General features: G+C 39.7%; 1 protein-coding gene, 1 long non-coding RNA gene and 2 pseudogenes across 5 annotated transcripts in view; 3 read left to right on the top strand and 1 right to left on the bottom strand.

Moving 5' to 3' along the window:
* Positions 1–2,182: 2,182 nt before the first annotated feature.
* On the bottom strand, positions 2,183–4,440 carry LOC148721770 (uncharacterized). Of its 2 annotated transcripts, none has more exons than XR_015992211.1 (4): positions 4,311–4,440; positions 3,288–3,751; positions 2,880–3,066; positions 2,183–2,524 (listed from the first exon to the last, which is right to left on the bottom strand). It is a non-coding gene; the product is annotated as an uncharacterized LOC148721770 (long non-coding RNA). The 2 variants fall into 2 exon arrangements; XR_015992210.1 differs by having other exon boundaries at positions 3,617–3,751.
* LOC111343186 (uncharacterized) lies at positions 4,388–6,245 on the top strand (annotated as a pseudogene). The gene is made up of 2 exons (XR_015992207.1): positions 4,388–4,520; positions 4,755–6,245. The product of XR_015992207.1 is annotated as an uncharacterized LOC111343186 (transcript).
* Positions 6,246–8,763: 2,518 nt separating this feature from the next.
* Positions 8,764–11,918, top strand: LOC148721769 (fibrinogen-like protein A). Its single transcript, XM_088735136.1, has 5 exons — positions 8,764–8,921; positions 9,016–9,236; positions 9,317–9,404; positions 9,888–10,037; positions 10,619–11,918. Exons 1-5 carry the CDS (start codon positions 8,813–8,815, stop codon positions 11,164–11,166), a joined length of 1,116 nt encoding a protein of 371 aa, XP_088591262.1. The 5' UTR covers positions 8,764–8,812; the 3' UTR covers positions 11,167–11,918.
* A 2,364-nt stretch (positions 11,919–14,282) lies between these two features.
* LOC148721768 (uncharacterized) overlaps positions 14,283–17,500 on the top strand; it is a 4,434-nt pseudogene continuing 1,216 nt past the window's right edge. Inside the window, exons 1-6 of the transcript XR_015992795.1 lie at positions 14,283–14,336; positions 14,732–14,900; positions 14,964–15,189; positions 15,270–15,369; positions 15,842–15,984; positions 16,232–17,500. The exon at positions 16,232–17,500 is cut by the window's right edge and continues 1,216 nt beyond it. The product of XR_015992795.1 is annotated as an uncharacterized LOC148721768 (transcript). The remainder of the gene's footprint in view (positions 14,337–14,731; positions 14,901–14,963; positions 15,190–15,269; positions 15,370–15,841; positions 15,985–16,231) is intronic.

Genomic DNA, 17,500 nt, shown 5'->3' with positions numbered 1-17,500 from the left:
TTTAAACAAAATTAGCCAACACAAGTCAATCAATTATGAATTAAGTCGTAGATACATACGGTCATAGACTGCCTATTTTTTATCATTTGGTCGTATTTTTAGTGATTAAAATGTTTGTTTCACTTCTCAAGAGAGATTTTTTTTGCTATATATAGCTTTAAGAATTCACATCAGTGAGGTGACAAAGAGAATACTGGACGCTTTGGGAGGCTTTAAAGTCGAAACTCGAGGCGAGGTATTCCTGAAGGTGAGAACTGTAAAAAAAAGTTTAAAGAACATTTATTTAATCACTTTAACCAGAGTGTGGCGAGGGTCGCAAAACAGAGCGAGGCTCCAAATTAAGTGCGCCCAATATCCCACCCATCCCACCGCAGGGGAGGACATCCATCACACAGTAATCTCGTGTGTGGGAACTTAACGTCTCCTACCCCTAACCCTGCAGGAGACGGGACCTCCATTTATTCGTCCCTATCCGAGAAGACTACAATATCTAACCATTTCTTGATGTTTAGAAAGGTAGCACATTCTCCTCAATTATTTTAAGACACTGAATGTTGGTCCGGCCGATAACCCACTGGGTTGTTTCCCTATTTTAAACAATCGGTATCCTTTGGCAGAACAGCCAACCATACGACCAATCATATTTTAGAGAATCGTAGTTTCGTTGACACGAGAGCTTATTCTGTCACCTTTAAGACCTTGATATCCATTATTGTCCAAACAGAATTTTTGGAAGCAGGGTTTGCGAAATGGTGAGCCTGATTTCTGGTCGTTTTTCAAGTAAAAAGATTTCCCAACTATGTCTTTTAAAACCAAATTCATCCAGCCACAGGATCACGTCTTACTATTGAACTTGAAGTTTGTCTGTGTTTTCTGCATCAAAGTTTGCGGAATCACAACTACAGTCAGTCGATCTAAAGCACTTTATGTATTTTATTAGGGAAAGGGAAATATGACAACTTATTGGCTTATGGATGCAGCACAGAAACCAGTCCATAAGCCTCGACGCCCAATACCGAATGGTTTCTCCACAGACTCTCCCCTTACCTGGATTTAAAAGTACTTTGGCGGCATCTTGCTCATCAGTATCCCTGGGAGTAAGACGTTCCCCGTCACTGCGCCGTAGTCAGTTCCGTGGCTCCCAGGGGTCTCCAATTAAGAAGAGATGGCAGAATATCGAGGATGGTCCGAAGAATTCTCCAAGAAACAGCTTGATAAAGACAAATGCCAATGCTAACCAGCAGAGCATCGTATGAAAGTGAAAGTGAGAGGGAGACTGGAGACTGTCTCTAAATCTATCTTACATTAACAGGGCTGAATAACGTCTGCGCATGTGCGAGACCTCTTGGCTCGCGCTGGTGCCAATGGCCTGGGCACCATAACAAACTTCGAAAAAATGGCGGCGTTTTTAAAAAGTTTCGTATAGCGCCCGGTTTTTGGTGAAAAGGTAGCGCAAAACTGAAAACGGTAGAAAGAAATCTTTACGCTAGTTCCCTCGTTCGTTGACCAGCACATACACTTTTTTACACTGAGGTTTAAAGGTTGTACACTTAATGAAAACAGCGCGTTACCACGATAAATTTATCGAAGACTAAGAAGATGACATCTTACGCGGTGTTTTGGATGTTATCGACGTCCATCCTATTGTTCTTTAGTTCCCATGCAAAGCCCAATGAGCGGACTTGCTGGTTTATCAAGCGAACACGAGCTGGAGAAACATGCCAAGGTCGATTGAGGCGGTTTGACAAGGCCATTGCTCGGTTTGTGGACGGAAATTTAAATTGCTGGGCTTGCTTTCGGCATTGGATTAGAGCAACTCGAGAAGCCAATGAATATTGCTCGTGTCCACTCTTGGAGCACTCCAAAGAGCTGTCGAAGAGAAAAGCCCCGAGGCGGTTCTACCGTCTATTTGATCGGGTTGGAGCTAATGTCCCCACTTAACGGCCCGGAACCCGATGGTGCAACAAGTGTTCTGCAATTGCTGATAGTGTTTTCTGCAATGAACCAAATTATGTTCCACCAGTACAAGTAAGTGCAGCGCTTATTTTTGCCTAATGTTGTTTAAGCAACATTGAGATAATTATAGATATAATTGCAAAAGCACTCAATAATTGATGCCCCTGAGAGTGAAATACCAGTCCCACACAATTCACACACACACACAAAATAGGCTGGAGCCATATTTTGTTTGTTTGTTTGTTTATTTGCCAATTTGGCCCACAAAAAAACCAGACTGCATACTTGCTACTTTGTTATCACAAAAAATCGTTCCAGAACTATACCAAAATATTTTATCATGTATCTGCTCCTTACTTTTCAGAGAAACACTCAGGCATCTACATCTTCTCCAACCAGTACTCAATCATCTGATGGCAGACAGGTACATGAACATAAAATAATAATTTATTAGAAGAATCAATTTCTAATTATAAAAATTGTCATAATAAATGACATGGTGATGTTTTGGTATGAATTTTCTTAGGAGAGTGCTTCACAAAGCATGGCCAGTCAACTTGACAAAGCACTGCAAAATAAGGAAATGACATCTTCAGGTAAACAACTTACCACAAACTTACTATTTCTGTAGCATAACATATGTAATTTTTTTGTGTAATGCATTTACTAATTAAAAGTAATTAACTCTGAGGAGGCACTGCAACAAGAGGACACATTCAGGTATGATAGTCACGTAAATCTAAAATAAAGTGATTCTCTGATTAAACACTCCCTCCACATCATCCTCCACTTCATTAATATTTAAAAAATAGTTATGAATCATTAGAAATGATTCTTCCATTCAAATAAGTGTTAACTCACATACAGTAGTGGAAAAGCTTTTAATAAACATTATATTATACATTATATTTTGTAGACCTTACCTTTGACCAGTTGGTCACTCAGTGCCAGACTGCTATGTTCAAATACTACGACAGCAGACCAGAAGTACCACTCTATGACCCAGCTGTGATGAGGGACTTTAGTGAGAAGAATGCTTCTGGGCTTTTCGATCTTCTACTGAGGTCAATAACAAGAGATGACAACAGAGTATTGCCTGATAGGGTGTTCCTACAAAGGCAAAGAACAGTTTCACTGTTACACATTTTATCATACTTCAGGTTTGTGGTTTTATTGGGCTCGTTCCCGGACAAGTGCAGAGTTGTTAATACAATACATTAAGTAAGAATTTCTAAAGCCACATGATATACTGTGTAGAGGTACAAATTAATTATTATAAAAATTACAGGTCACAGAAAACATGCCAGCTGCAAAAGGACAGTGGTTCGTACTTGTCACTTGGTGGATTATCATTACAGGGATTGTCTCCTGGACCAGTGCTCAGCTTCTCAGTTAATCCCAGAACCATCCAGAACATGAAGACAGATATGGCCAAGACCCACAGTGAACATGTTAACTAAACAACTACAACAAGTTAATGCTGTATGTAAAAACACAAGACACAACATTGATACACAGATTTACACATACTTAGGGTTCAAGAATAAGGACCATGCAACAAAATATAATTAAACACATTTTCATTTTTCAGCTTGAGTGCTTCATGATAAACCTCCTGGATGATTATCACAATATCCACAGCAAACATGTTCCAACTGACCTACAAAATACCAAGATTGCACACATGGCCTCTGCTATGCTAGACATACATCCACACATCCCAGCAGTAAAGAGAACCAATGTCAGCCCACATCGACAAGTCAAAGTAAACATCAGGGGAGAACACAAGATGTGCCTTGGAGGAGCAGACAGTTCTGCTGTTTTATTACACATCAACAGAGGTCTCAAAGACATGAAAAATCACTTCATCAATTAACTTCCAGCACAAATGAAAAATCTAAATCCAGGGAATTTCCATAATTTGGTGCAAAATTTTAGGTAATACATTTCTTCATTATTCTATGCCTGCCATTAAAATAGCATTGACTGGAAAATCTAGAGCACAAAATATGTAAGGAATACATGCAAATCTGTGAATTAAAAGATGCAATATTAATATTTAAATGACTATTTTACATGTTTCCTTGGGCTTACCATCAGCCCTGTGATGAAGATATTGAAAGCTTACAATCCTGTCAGCTTTTAGAGGAGTGTGAGCAAGACTTGAAGTCTCAAGAATTACAAAGAGTCTATAGAACACGTGTATCCCAATGTGAACAATTATCTTGAGAGAGAAATCTTCTTCCCTTCCCTGCAGACTGGCCTGGTTGGTATTATCCTAAAAAACTAATAGCTAACAACTTCACTGGAAAGTACACCTCACTAATACCAGAACAAGGCCAATTCCACGTTACCTTGAATGCTGTGGAGGATACTGTAATCTAACATTGAGAGGGTAGACCATAGCATCAACTGGATTTCTGACCACCTTTTGTGGAGCATTTGTGCCAGATTACATGAGGGGAAAATCAAAGTTTAACTTCTGGCAGATTGCCGGCAAATCAGCAGAATTTATCCTACAATTGTTTTCAGAAATAGCGAAAAAAACCAAGAAAGCCCATGTGGTGAGTATCACTAATTTTAAATGCAAAGGGTCTTTTGGGAATGAAAGTTTAAAAAAGTCTCACAAAAATGTGACAAAATGGTAAAAATGCACTTTGTAACTTCATATCAAATTGTTCAAAGCAAGTCTAGAATTTGATAAAAAGAGATCCAATAACAAGTGAACCCTTGTAATAATCAAAACATGGTTTCACAAATACTGACCTAAAAGAGGAATTTATTCTTGTGTATTCCAGATTCCAAGTGATTGTTACAGTAATAGTAAAGCTAAAAGTTGGCCAAAGTTCAATTTTCCATCATATGGTATCAAAGCTGAAACCAAGTGTTTTCCGCTGTCTTACAACCTAAGTAAAACCCTGGGAAAAGAGCCAAATCCACAAGTTTGCTGTGACTTACCTGACTCCAACAACGATCATTATGGTGGTAACTTTGTTCGCCTTGCCTGTTACCACACATTCCATGTGTCCTGTTTATCAAGTGATGGCTGCTGCAGTATATGCAAAGAACCTTTGGAACAATTGATAAAGAATAAAGTCTCTCAGTGTAATGAAGGACTGTTGAAAAATGGAGGTACAGAATCAGATGGTGAATCAAGTGACCCCGAAACTGAAGATGACACAGCAACTGTGGTGAACGGTGAAACAGGAAATGCAAATGCAGAGCAGTACTACACCTCTGGACTCTGGGAACAGAAAGTCAACAGCAGCCTCTCAGCCATTGGAGAGATTGATCAACCACAACACCCTAATGCTCAAGCCTCATATGCACACACCCAGTCTCAGTCCTCAGTGATCCAAACTAGCTTCATTGTCCAGCAACTATCTATAAATCCTACCAAGTCCAACAGAATTACAAGCTGGCATTTCCCACCTGAATATTCACAATCAACTTTAATTGGCCGACTAGGCAGTAATGCATGCACATTTATTGCCCTCACATACAGTAAATTATACTTTAGCTCGCCCGAACCTCTGGACAGCAGCAGGCCCCTAAGCAACACCTGGATTTACAGAGTTCTTGCAGCTATCATGCTTGGCAACCAATTTTATGACAAGGCTGCTGGAAACAGTGGTGGGCAGCTGTATGGTGTACGGGAAGCAGCAACTAAAATGGAGCAAACAAAAGCTCTTGAAAGCATTGAAGTCTCTACAGAGTTGCCAGCCAGTATCATCAGAGAGCAGACTCCAGCAGCAAGCCTGCCGTACTACTTAAACCAAGCCCAGCTGAACAATTCCAAAACGGCATGTATCTTTATTATCAATGGCAAAACAGTGGCATTCATCCGAACACAGAATGGAATAACAGTGTTTGACAGCCATTACCATGAGACAAGTGGAGCATTTGTGGCAATGGCCCCAAGCGATGCAGCGTTTGAATTGCTTTTAATTGTTTAAGACAATTAACAACATACCTCATAATTTAGGAGCAGTGACATGTGTCTCATTCAAATAATGGAATTTATCGATCGAGTAAGATAAACAAACTTAGTAAAAAACAAGTACTGTACAGGGGTATAGGTACACGTAGCCAACAATACGTTCCTTGAGAAAGCAATTTTTTTTAGCTTTAAGTTTTACGAGTGAGCTTACGAGTGCATGCAGGTGCTGGGCATTCATGTTTCACGACAACACAGAGCGTTTGTATTCACATAAATATTAACTTACGACAAGCGCAAGAAAGGTGCCGTTTTGATTACAAAACAAACTAAGATCGTAATACTCACCTCCGGCGACACTTTTCCAAACTCTAATGTTGCCATCAATGTCTCCCACACATCATTTCTTTCTCAAACGAAGCAGACGAGTGTAAATCGAAACGAAGAACGCGTCGTGGCGGTTGAATCCAAAGGCGTCTCCAAAGCTCAGAATATTTACCGCGTTAACGACAAGTTTTCACGTATTTCTCGGCATTTCTTTGGGGGAAAACTTCGGATTGTTCAAATTTTCATTTTACAAAGCATAAAAAGGAGATATTTGTGTTTAGGTGCAAAAATAATGGAAGATTTTCTGTTCCTTTCTTGTCGTTATTCAACTGAACACGAAAGAACCACGCATCACGTTCGCGCCGAAATTTTGATGTTGTTGTAATGACATCTCGCACATGCGCAGATGTTATTCAGCCCTGTCTCTTACATTAATTCTAACTCTGCTGGGAGAAATAACTTCCGTGACGAATGTGTCCAAATTTAGAAGAAACATGAAGAAAGGACAGAAAGGATAAAGCTATACGATATCGACGTACTGAGTGTCCTTCTGAGGTCCATACTGATTATTTTCTGTCACGAATGGGAAGCAAAATTCATTTCATATTTGTGATTCACCGTATAGGCACGTCGTTCGAATAGGCGTGCTCCGGACATTTTGTGTTCGATCGTGACTATCATGGGCCGATTGATTCGAAGCTTTAACATCCCCCCTCCCGGACAACCCGTCGGAATTTGACTTTTGAACATTTGTTTGTTCAAACTCCCGCTCATTGGGACAAAATTGTGCTTAAATGCCCTCCCAAAGTTTTGTTGAAGGCAAAATCAGCAGCCGTTAGTTTCTACATTTTGATTGAGTTTTAAAACCTAGACCTTGTCCAGCTTTTCTTTAATTTTGAGCCGTTTTCTGTCTAAAGTGAACTATTTACCATTAAACACCGCCTTATTGAAAGATATAACGCTTCCGTTTCAAATTCTCCGTCCCCCCCGTATGGACGACAAACAAATTGGTTTGCCCGGGGGATGTTGAAGCTTTGAAATGATCGGTGCATAATGCGTGTGAGTGTAAAATAACGAAGAAAGAAACAAAAATAAGATATAATTAACATAATTTTTCGCTCGTTTCATTTCGTGTGAATGAGCACCATCATTTGTTTGATGTTCCATATTCTTTTCTTGCTCGACTGTGTTCCAAGTAAGGTCAGATATTATTGCTTCCATTTAAATTCCTTCCAAGTTCGCAGGGGTTCTCTCTTTCTGAAACAGAGAGTAAAACACATGACTATAAACTATTCCAAAACAACATCTAGACATCTTTTATTTTCTAAGAGTCTCGAATTCTTAATTCCACATGCCATTATGATAAAAAAAGAAAATTTTTCTCGCAAGGTTTGCAGTGCACCCTTTCGCTGATTAATGTTGCTCGGATTTCATGTGCTTTCTCGCAATGAACTTTCTTATTTCTATAACATTCCGCATCCTCATCATTTCACATGATGGAACTATTTGGAATAACCACTGTCAGTTTATTTGCAAACCTTGACATTTGAAGGTAATTGAGGATGTCAAACAATTCGAATTCTAATTTCTATGACCAAATTCAAGATTTGAAATAACAGGGTATGCATTTGAAAATATTCATTTCATTGGTTTAAAAGGAGAAGTTTTGAATATCGAAGAAAAACGTTTTGTCTAAACCAAAAGAGAAAGGCTTGTTAAGTAAGGAGAGCAGGTGTTTATATCGTACAGACTGAAATGTAAATTATAACTTCCAAATTACTCTAAATAGATATCTGCATGAATGTATCGTATATATTAAATGTGTAATATTGAACATTGCAACAAGCTCCTTTAACCAGTTTCTGTAGAATGTAAAGTTGTCTATAGAAGCGTTCAGTCCATGTGAGGAAATTACGATATAATAAAAACTTTCGAACAACCAGGAACGTCTCTAAATACTATGTTCCAAAACCCAGAATCACCTTCAGTGCTTTATGGTCACAGTTCCACCATCGACAATTTACACATGGAACGTTGCCTTAATTGGTCTCGTCATGAACCAAACTGATAATGCTGATGATAAACTAAGCCTCCCCAATGCGACAACTTTGTCAAAACCATACTGAAGACCTTGACAAAGACGAGTTTATTCGCCAAAAATGCCCATCAAACGCCAAACAGATTAGCTAATTGAAAATTTTCAGAGCTACAATACATTAACTTTGTGGCGACCGTTTCATAATTACGTTGAGTTGTTTGGAACATTAAATTACAACGAGATCGAATATATGCGATGAAAAAGCGACAAGGCTTAGTGATGTCGTATATAGCTTTTAACTGCCAGCCGTTTAAAGATCATTATGTGGTTTATTCAGTCTAATATATATCCGTATAAATAATATGATAGCTTATTTCAATGGTATTGAATTAGAACCTTTTCTTCAGCTGGTTTCAATTAGGAGCTCAGTTTAACGTGGGGGTTAAACAAATCAGTTATCAATAATAAATAAGATAAGCTTCCTATATCGCAGGCAACAGGCGACGACGACCAAACTTGTTTGCCGTGTGTTTTGTCAAGTATTTGCGAACGACATGCTCGCTTCGTGGCTGACTCAGTTTGTCTTTGTGACGCTCACTGTATTCCTGGTGTTTGTGGTGGCGAACCAAAACTTTTGTGCAAGCGTTTTAGAAACTCAAGTGGGTAAGTAATACCCTTACAGTGAGCTTTACTATATTTATAATTTTGTTTTTTGTTTCTGCATCAACAATTTCCAACTGCAAATGTTTCCTAACAGATTTTGCCTTACTCGGTCATGTCATCAACAAAACTGATGTTTTCGACGAGTTCGAATGTAACCTAAAGTGTATTGGAAACAGGCGTTGCAAGTCGTGTAATGTTCATCCCAATGGCAATGATGCGGGTAAGCGTCTTTGTGAGCTGAATAGCAAAACCCGACAGATGAGGCCAAGTGATTTTAAACGAAAGATAGGATCTACGTACTATAGCTCAGTTCAGGTAAGTCAGAAGTTCAGTTTTAATATGTGTATATTCATTTCGAATCCAAGTAAGGCTAAAATTAACATCAATTCATCCAGGGTAATTGTGTCGATGTTTCTCATGAGCGAGAACGAAAAATGGCAGGTCAGTGTCATCCCAGATACAAAGGAAGCTGGTGTCAAACACGTAAGTACCGTAAAAATTTTACACAGCATGGCAAAATGAAAGTTTGTTTCCTTTTTAGTGATTGGATCGATTTTGCGTATAATCTGTATACTGGCCTCCATATCATTCCGGCATGATTTCAAGGATAATAGTAAAGGCGAGGAAATAAGTGAAACCGCCATATCGCCCGACTGTAATGGTGTCATTTTGTAGGAAAAAGTTCCTTGCAAGTGCGCGTTTTCTTTTGAAACTGTAAACTTTTGTCTGTAAGTATATGAATGAACGTTTCGATGGATGGAGAATGCTCGAAATGTCAGGCGTTTCTCCAAGCAGTTTTATGTTAGATTCACCTTCACCTACTCAACTTGGTATAACATTTTATTTTAACTTACCTGGTGCATTTAAACATTATTAGGGAATTGGCGCAAAAAATGTTAAGAAAGGGATCCGTCACAAAGATTTTCAAATGAAGGTTACATTGTACTTTACAATTTTTGTTGGTAGCTAAGAAAGGTTCAAGTTCCCAGCATCCTGCTCGCTCATGTAAGATGATCCAGGACACAGGTGACTCAATGGGAGATGGAGAGTACTGGATTGACCCTGAAAACAATGGAAACCCTTTAAAGGTCTATTGCGACATGTCAACTGACGGAGGTGAGCGATAGTTGTATTGTTGGTTACTTTTCAGCCAGTGTTGATCGGATGAGTGTTCTAAAATGAAATCTTCGTCTGGCGTGCTCTGACATCAACCATTAAAGGAATGCTATCGTTTAAGCATCTTAAACCAAATCATGGGTCTTCAGACTGACGATAGGTAGCAAGCGCAAGAGTAAAGAAATTTTATGTACCGGCTTCTGCTTGCCTCTATAAAATTTCTGGGCTTTTGGCAAAAAATCGTATTTCATTTTTCTAGTTTACGACTAATCATAAAGGTTTCTTTTCATCACATGTTTTATTAAAACTCTTTTCTTATTATCTATTAGCATAAAATATATCTAAAGCGCCGGGGTTGTGACTATCCTGCACCTGCCCAACGAATGGCACATTTTGCAGACAGCAAATTCAGCGCCTTTCCCCCCTACGATGCCATCTTCAAACATTTACATACTACAAACTTACGCTATTTTTCCATAAACTGAGTATACACCCGAAAAAACATATTTCTATCGTCCAAGTCTGGAGGTGTAAACATTTTGGCGATGAGCCAAATTGAAAGCATGTTTTTGCCGTTTCAGGGGGCTGGCTTCTTGTTTCCAACCTTGTGATGGCCAGTTCAAGACGCAGTTCCGTTCCGCTGCTGTTTGAGAGGTCGTACCATGCCATCAGCAAATATCAGAAGAAAAACACTTTGCTGACAAAATTGGCCATGAATGAACTCAGAACACACTTGAATTTCACTCAGCTGAGATTCCACTGCAGCAAACGATTGAACCGGACGTTCCACGTAACCACAGCTGCCAATAGCTTTGGAGAAGCTGTGGTCCAGTACTTCAGCGGTCAGACAGATGTGCTGCCATATTCGTGTGAATCTTTTGTCAGAATGGAAGACGACAACTCAGAATTAGCCAATGTCTGCAAAAAGTGGGGGTTCGAGGGCAATAAATATCATAATGTTGGTAAATGGAGCACTTCTAATCGCAATGAGAACAGATTGTACGATCATGTTGTGATCGTCTGGGGTACTAATCACTGGAATATTCAGCCATCACATCAACGATTTGAATGCGACGATTACAAACATGCAGTGTCTGTCGGTGATTTCTGGAAAATTTATGTACGTTAGATATTTTGGGTGCATTCCCTGTATTCAGAAGTCTTGACTCACACTAGTTAGTGTGATCTAACATCGATACAGAGCGCGCAGTTTTCTATTGAGTATTGAAAGTGATCCTAGATTGCATTGGTTTTGCTTTACTTCGCTTTGTGGTTGGTCCAGAAAACTTGCGCCCGCCACCATCTCAACCAATCAAATGCAAAAGTAAAACCAATTCCAACTTGGTCACTCGTGTTTTCCCGCGCTTCAAGCAGGTTGCCTGTTTTGCGTCGAGTTTTCATTGGTTAATGATGATGTAACCTTTTTTCTGATTGGCTGTGTGATTAATTTGCTTTTGGTTTTCAACACAATTGAAAACTGCTCTATTAGTCGTAAGAATTCATTTTGACCTAACTGAGTTTTTAAAGTTCCCTCCGTCAGTCTCTCAAGACCCGGTTACTAACTCCCTGAAAAGTGATCTTGTTGTAGTCTGATCGTCAGCCAAATATTATTGGCTTGTTTCAACAGGACAGAACAGCCTCGAACGCGCTGATTAACCCGGCAATGTTTCTACTAGTGATCTCTGGAGGATATATGTACGTTGAGGACTCTATGACGTATGAAGTTATTATTGTTGTCATAAACATAAAAATTAGAATCCAAACGTTTCTTAACACGTAATACTTGTAGCTCAAAATATTTGTAGCTCAAAATACTTCATCAAATTATTTGTAACATTATTGCTGTATCTGATTTCAATAAAAATCAGTGGTGATGACCAATAGGTTTCGATTGTAACGAGGGAAGGACACACTTCATAGCTTTCTGTCTTCCCTACTATGCCATTCAACATAAAGCCTTTTACTGAGAGAGAGTTGATTCCAACTTCTTTCATCCGTCTCAATGCTTTGATTTCTCGATCTAAATGGCTCCACCAAGTCACTCAGGAGTCCTTCAGAAGCCTGCGATAGAAGCGTCTTACCAGGGATAGGATGTGTAAGCGTTAAACTAAACGAAAGACGAATGCGCCTACTCGATCAGCGCCCTCATATTGAAGAAAAGGAAGAGGCGATTAAGGGACCAGTCATTATTTGTCGCCTGGGTGGGGTGGGGGAGGGAAGTGAGGAATATTTCTGGGGGGATCACAAGGTTTTCAGGGAGGAACAAGGAGGGGATTAGTCGTCACAAACAGAGTTTAAAGGAGAGACTGTATAACTGCCACTGAAGGAGGGGAGATATGCCACTTAAGGGTGGGGGGGGGGGGTGTAAAGCCTCTTAGGAGGAATCAGGTGACACAACCAAAATCCTTTACACCCCCTTCCCCTCCCCGGCGATAAATTAAGACTGGTCACCAAGTCAGAGCAAAATTTTCTGGAAGGTATGAGAATTTTTTTTCAGCTGTCTTTTAGACGTGAGGGATGTAATCAGTACCACTTTTTTTGTTGGGGGGGGGGGGGGGGCTAAAAGACGTATTTGAACAAATTTAACTCTCCACGTTACTAGCCCTATCTAAGGAAATCTGCGAATAACTATTATTCATCTAGTAAACTGGTTTTACAGCACGAACTCTTTTTAGAACATAGCTAGCAGAGTCGCGCAATTAAATTCATTATACGTGAGCGTGCTCAAAATCCCGAAAGTGCACGCTGATAGCGTCAGCAAATCCGACTTCGCCAGAACTGTTTTTTTTTCGCGCGAGCGGCCATTGTTAGCGCGGGGAAAAATAATATATTTCGCGACAATAATGGATATAAACAGAAACTCGGCTTACTAGTCCGAAAACGAAGACAATGTTTCGACCTTTTCCCATGGGCTAGAGTTCTTAAATGAGGCAGAAAAAGAGAAAAACAAAGGAAAAGGAGACTCGGCATCAGCGCCGTCACGATTCGCTTCAACTGATATTGTCCGTTTTTCGCGTCGGATTTGATGCACAATTCCACCGGCTATGTTCTAAAACAATTGGTTCATGCTTTCAGCTGTGCACTATCGAGTTATGGAGCACGTGGGAAGTTTGGAGAGCACTCAAGAAGCTAGAGTTTCCCTCGGCTATCGCCTCGGGCAACTCTTACGCTTCTTTCGTGCTCTCCAAACTTCCCGCATGCTCCATAACTCGATAGTGCACGCTAAAGCATGAACCAATTGTTAATGAATGGCGTCAAATAGTCTTAAATGTCTTGATTTAGTGCCAAAAGTTTTCTCATAATTTCAGTCCATTAAAAATCGCTATGATGTATTGTGTCAAGAGAAAATTATGTCCAATATTTTCTCTTGTTTGTATCTAATCTTGGTTTTGGCGTCATTATGACACCAAAGAAAGAAAATCAAGGAATAAATCCAATCAATTGATAAACTGCATATGATCTACACTAAACAGAAATTGTGACTTTCTCTTCATTGCGCAATTTATTGGAACTTCTATTCAGGATACATAAGGAAACTTAATCGATTAGAGTCCACTTTGTATCAGCTTTTGTTGTCCTTAAATCGCCCCTTTGTGCATTATGTGGAGGTACACGTTTGCCGCTAAAGCGATGTTGCTTCTCCAATTTGAGTTAAGGATCATTAAAGTTTTCAGCAGGTTCCACGACGAAACGCTTCCTTTCATTTAAGGTTAATGTCGTTGCAAATTTACACAGCAACATAACAATAACCTTTTGGCGTCTATTACACAATAACGTGATTTTTTTATTTTTTTTTATTTTTGCATTAATTAAAATTACGAGGAGAGCTGATGAGGGCAGTGTCAAATGGTGAAACTCTCATAGTTTCGTCTCTTACGTTACATGAACGTGATACAAATAAACGTTTTGCATAATAGTTGCTAATAATAATCCATTTCCAACTGCGTTTTAGGAACTGAATTCTTGCACGCATAACTTTCATCTGCCATCAGTAAAAGATTATCTGAGCTCCTTCTCACAGTCAGCTGTGTCGAAGGCCCTGGCAGGTTCGAGGTGATGTTCCGCGTGAAAGTTGAGAGAAGTAAAAATCGAGAAAGATTTGTAGTCGCGGACCCAGTTGGTATTAATAAAACACATTCCTGGTGGGTTTGCTCGTTGCGGCGAAGAAAGACTTTTGTGCAACCGTCACTGTTCCGTCATTAACAATTTACACATGGAATTATTTTGTACAAATTTGGTCACGTCATGAACCAAACTGATGTTGTCGATGATAAACTAAGCCCGTATGTGACAACTTTGGCAAAGACGAGTTTACTCACCAAAAATGCGCATTTAACGCCACGCCAAACAGATTAGCTCGTTGAAAATTATCAGAGCTACAATACATTAATTTTTTGGCGACTATATTATAATTACACCGAGTTGTTTGCAACATTAAATTACCACGAGATCGATTATGTGAGATGGAAAAACCTTAAGTTAAGGCAGAGCGAGTTCGTCTAACTTTTAACTGCCAGCTGTTTAAGATCATTATGTGGTTTATTCAGTCTACTTCCCCATGACAATTATGATAACTTATCTTAATGGTGATTAGTTAGAACCCTTCTTCAACTCGTTTCAGGAAGTTCAGCTCAGCGTGGGGGGGTAACAATTCAGTTATCAATAATAAATAAGATAAGCCTCTTATATCGCAGGCAACAGGCAACGACGACCAAATTTGTTCGCCGTGTTTTTTCAAGTATTTGCGAACGACGTGCGCGCTTCATGGTCGGACTCAGTTTATCTTTGTGACCCTCAATGTATTCCTTGTGCTCGTGGTGGCGAACAGAGACTTTTTCGCAAGCGTTGTAGAAACTCAAGTGGGTAAGTAATACCCTTCCAATGAGCTTCTCTATATTTTTACATTCTGCAAATGTTTCCTAACAGATTTTGCCTTACTCGGTCATGTCATCAACAAAACTGATGTTTTCGACGAGTTCGAATATACCCTAAAATGTATTGGAAACAGACGTTGCAAGTCGTGTAATGTTCATCCCAATGGCAATGATGCGGATACCGTAAGCGTGTTTGTGAGCTGAACAGCAAAACCCGACAAATGAAGCCAGGTGATATTAAACGAAAGAATGGATCTACTTACTATGGCTCAGTTCAGGTAAGTCAAAGGTTTAGTTCTAATATTCGTATATTCATTTCGAATCTAAGTGAGGCTAAAATTTGAATCAATTTATCCAGGGTAATTGTGTCGATGTTTCTCATTAGCGAGAAGAACGAACAACGGCAGGTCACCGCAGTGTCATCCCAGATACAAAGGAAGATGATGTCAAACACGTAAGTACCGTTAAAACTTTTACACGGCATATTATGATGGAAAAATGCATGTTTGTTTCCTTTTTAGTGATTGGATCGATTTTCTGTATAGTCTTTATATACTGGTCTCCATATTATTCCGGCATGATTCCAAGGATAAAAGTAAAAGCGAGGAAATGAGCGCGACCGCCAACCCGCCCGACCGTAAGGTGTCATTTTGTAGGAAATAGTTCCATTAAGTGAGCGATTTCTTTTAAAGCTTTAAACTATTGCCTGTAAATATATGAATGAACATTTCGGTGGATGAAAAAGACTTAAAATGTCTGGCGTATTTGATTCACCTTTACCTATTCAGCTAAATAACCATTTTAGTTTAACTTACCTGGCGCATTTGAAAATTATTGTGGAATTAGCGCAATACAATGTTAAGAAAGGGTTTATCATTGAGATTTTCAAATGAAGGTTCCATTTCAAATTTTTTTGGTAGGTATTAACAGAAGTTCAAGTTCCCAGCATCCCGCTCGCGCATGTAAGGTGATCCTGGATGCAGGGGACTCTATGGGAAATGGAGAGTACTGGATCGACCCTGAAAACGATGGAAACCCTTTAAAGGTGTACTGTGACATGACAACTGACGGAGGTAGGCTATTCATGAGGAAAACGTAGTTCTACACACTGATTATTCAGTACTTTGTTGAAATTGTAGTAACAAAACTCAAATTTCATTTAGCATCAATTAAAACATGTACACCTGAAGGGAAATAACTAAACAAGGCAAACATTGGTCATAACAGTTTCTGAAAGAAGAGTAAGGTGCGTTTCATTAATAAAAGCAAAAGCATAGAGAAATAGAACGTATATTTACACAGAGGACCATTTTATTTTAGGAGGTTGGCTTCTTGTTGCAAGCTTAGTAATGGACGGCTCCACCACACATCTGGACCGCTGAGTCATCATACCGCGGAATCAGCAACTTTGCCAACAACAAAATGGTTATCACAACGAGTGCCATGAAAGAATTCAGAACACACCTGTCTTTCACTCAACTGAGATTCCACTGCAGCAAACAAAAGGGACGTACCTTCCATGTGACTATGGCTACCACACCTCCGGTGAAGCTGTGGTTCAGTACTTCAGCGGCCAGACAGACGTGCTTCCCGTCTCATACGGGTCTTTTCAAAGAACGGCAGGTGACAACTCTAAATTGGCTATCGAGTGTAAGGACGGTGGATATGAAAACGTAAAATATTTTGTGGGAAAATGGGGAAACTCTGCAAAGGAGAGAGAAAAAAGATTGTATAAACACACTGTATTTGCGTATGATGCACGATTCTCGCAGTAGAGAGCGCTATTTATGAAATAAAATAGCGCTCTCTACTGCGAGGATCGTGCAACATACCTATCTTTAACCGCAGTTCAATATATATGAACTTCATATATTCATCATACACTGTATTTGCTTCGTCAAAGTCCGGCCCCGGCCGGACCAACACTCAGGATCTTAAAATAATTGAGAAGAATATGCTACCTCTCTATAACATCAAGAAATGATTAGATATTCTAGTCTTCTCGGATAGGGACGAATAAATGGAGGTCCCGTTTACAGCAGGGTTAGGGGCAGGAGACGTTAATTTCCCACGCACGAGATTACTGTGTGATGGATGTCCTCCCCTGGGGTTGGACGGGTGGGTAACAGGACCCCCGCTGATACCAGTATTTATTACACTGAAGGGGCTATCCTGTATAAATATAGATGTTTACTCTACTCTATAAGTGGTTTTTTGACGTTAACCACTGGTTTTGTAATGATCTGAAAAACGACGCCAACCCTTCGGCAGGAGATTTTTGGAAAATCTACGTACAGCGTTAAATGAATAGAAAAAAAAGTGAAAATATTTCGATCGAGTGTCGCAGCAATGTAAAAATGCAAGATTCATCTCTATGATCGATAGAGGCGTTGTTATCTCTACATTAAGAAATCAATGACCTTATCACTAGTTATCCCGGGGGGGGGGGGAGGGGAAAGAGGTTTGGAGGGGATCATGCCACATGGTTTTCAGGATGAACGGAGGAGGCATCAGTCGAGGTCAAAAGAAAATAATTTTTTGCGGAACGCAACCACAACCAGAATCCTCCGACTTCCCCTCCCCCCCCCT

The sequence above is a fragment of the Stylophora pistillata genome, chromosome 10 (assembly GCF_964205215.1).
Source record: "Stylophora pistillata chromosome 10, jaStyPist1.2, whole genome shotgun sequence".
Taxonomy (NCBI): Eukaryota; Metazoa; Cnidaria; class Anthozoa; order Scleractinia; family Pocilloporidae; genus Stylophora; species Stylophora pistillata.
Note: the sequence above shows the minus strand (reverse complement) of the source record. Positions and strands in the feature narration are given on the sequence as shown.

Coding starts and splice junctions, on each gene's coding strand:
- LOC148721769 (XM_088735136.1), top strand. CDS start 8,813: ATGCTCGCTTCGTGGCTGACTCAGTTTGTCTTTGTGACGCTCACTGTA. Junction 9,237..9,316: donor CGTACTATAGCTCAGTTCAG/GTAAGTCAGAAG, acceptor CAATTCATCCAG/GGTAATTGTGTCGATGTTTC. Junction 10,038..10,618: donor CGACATGTCAACTGACGGAG/GTGAGCGATAGT, acceptor TTGCCGTTTCAG/GGGGCTGGCTTCTTGTTTCC.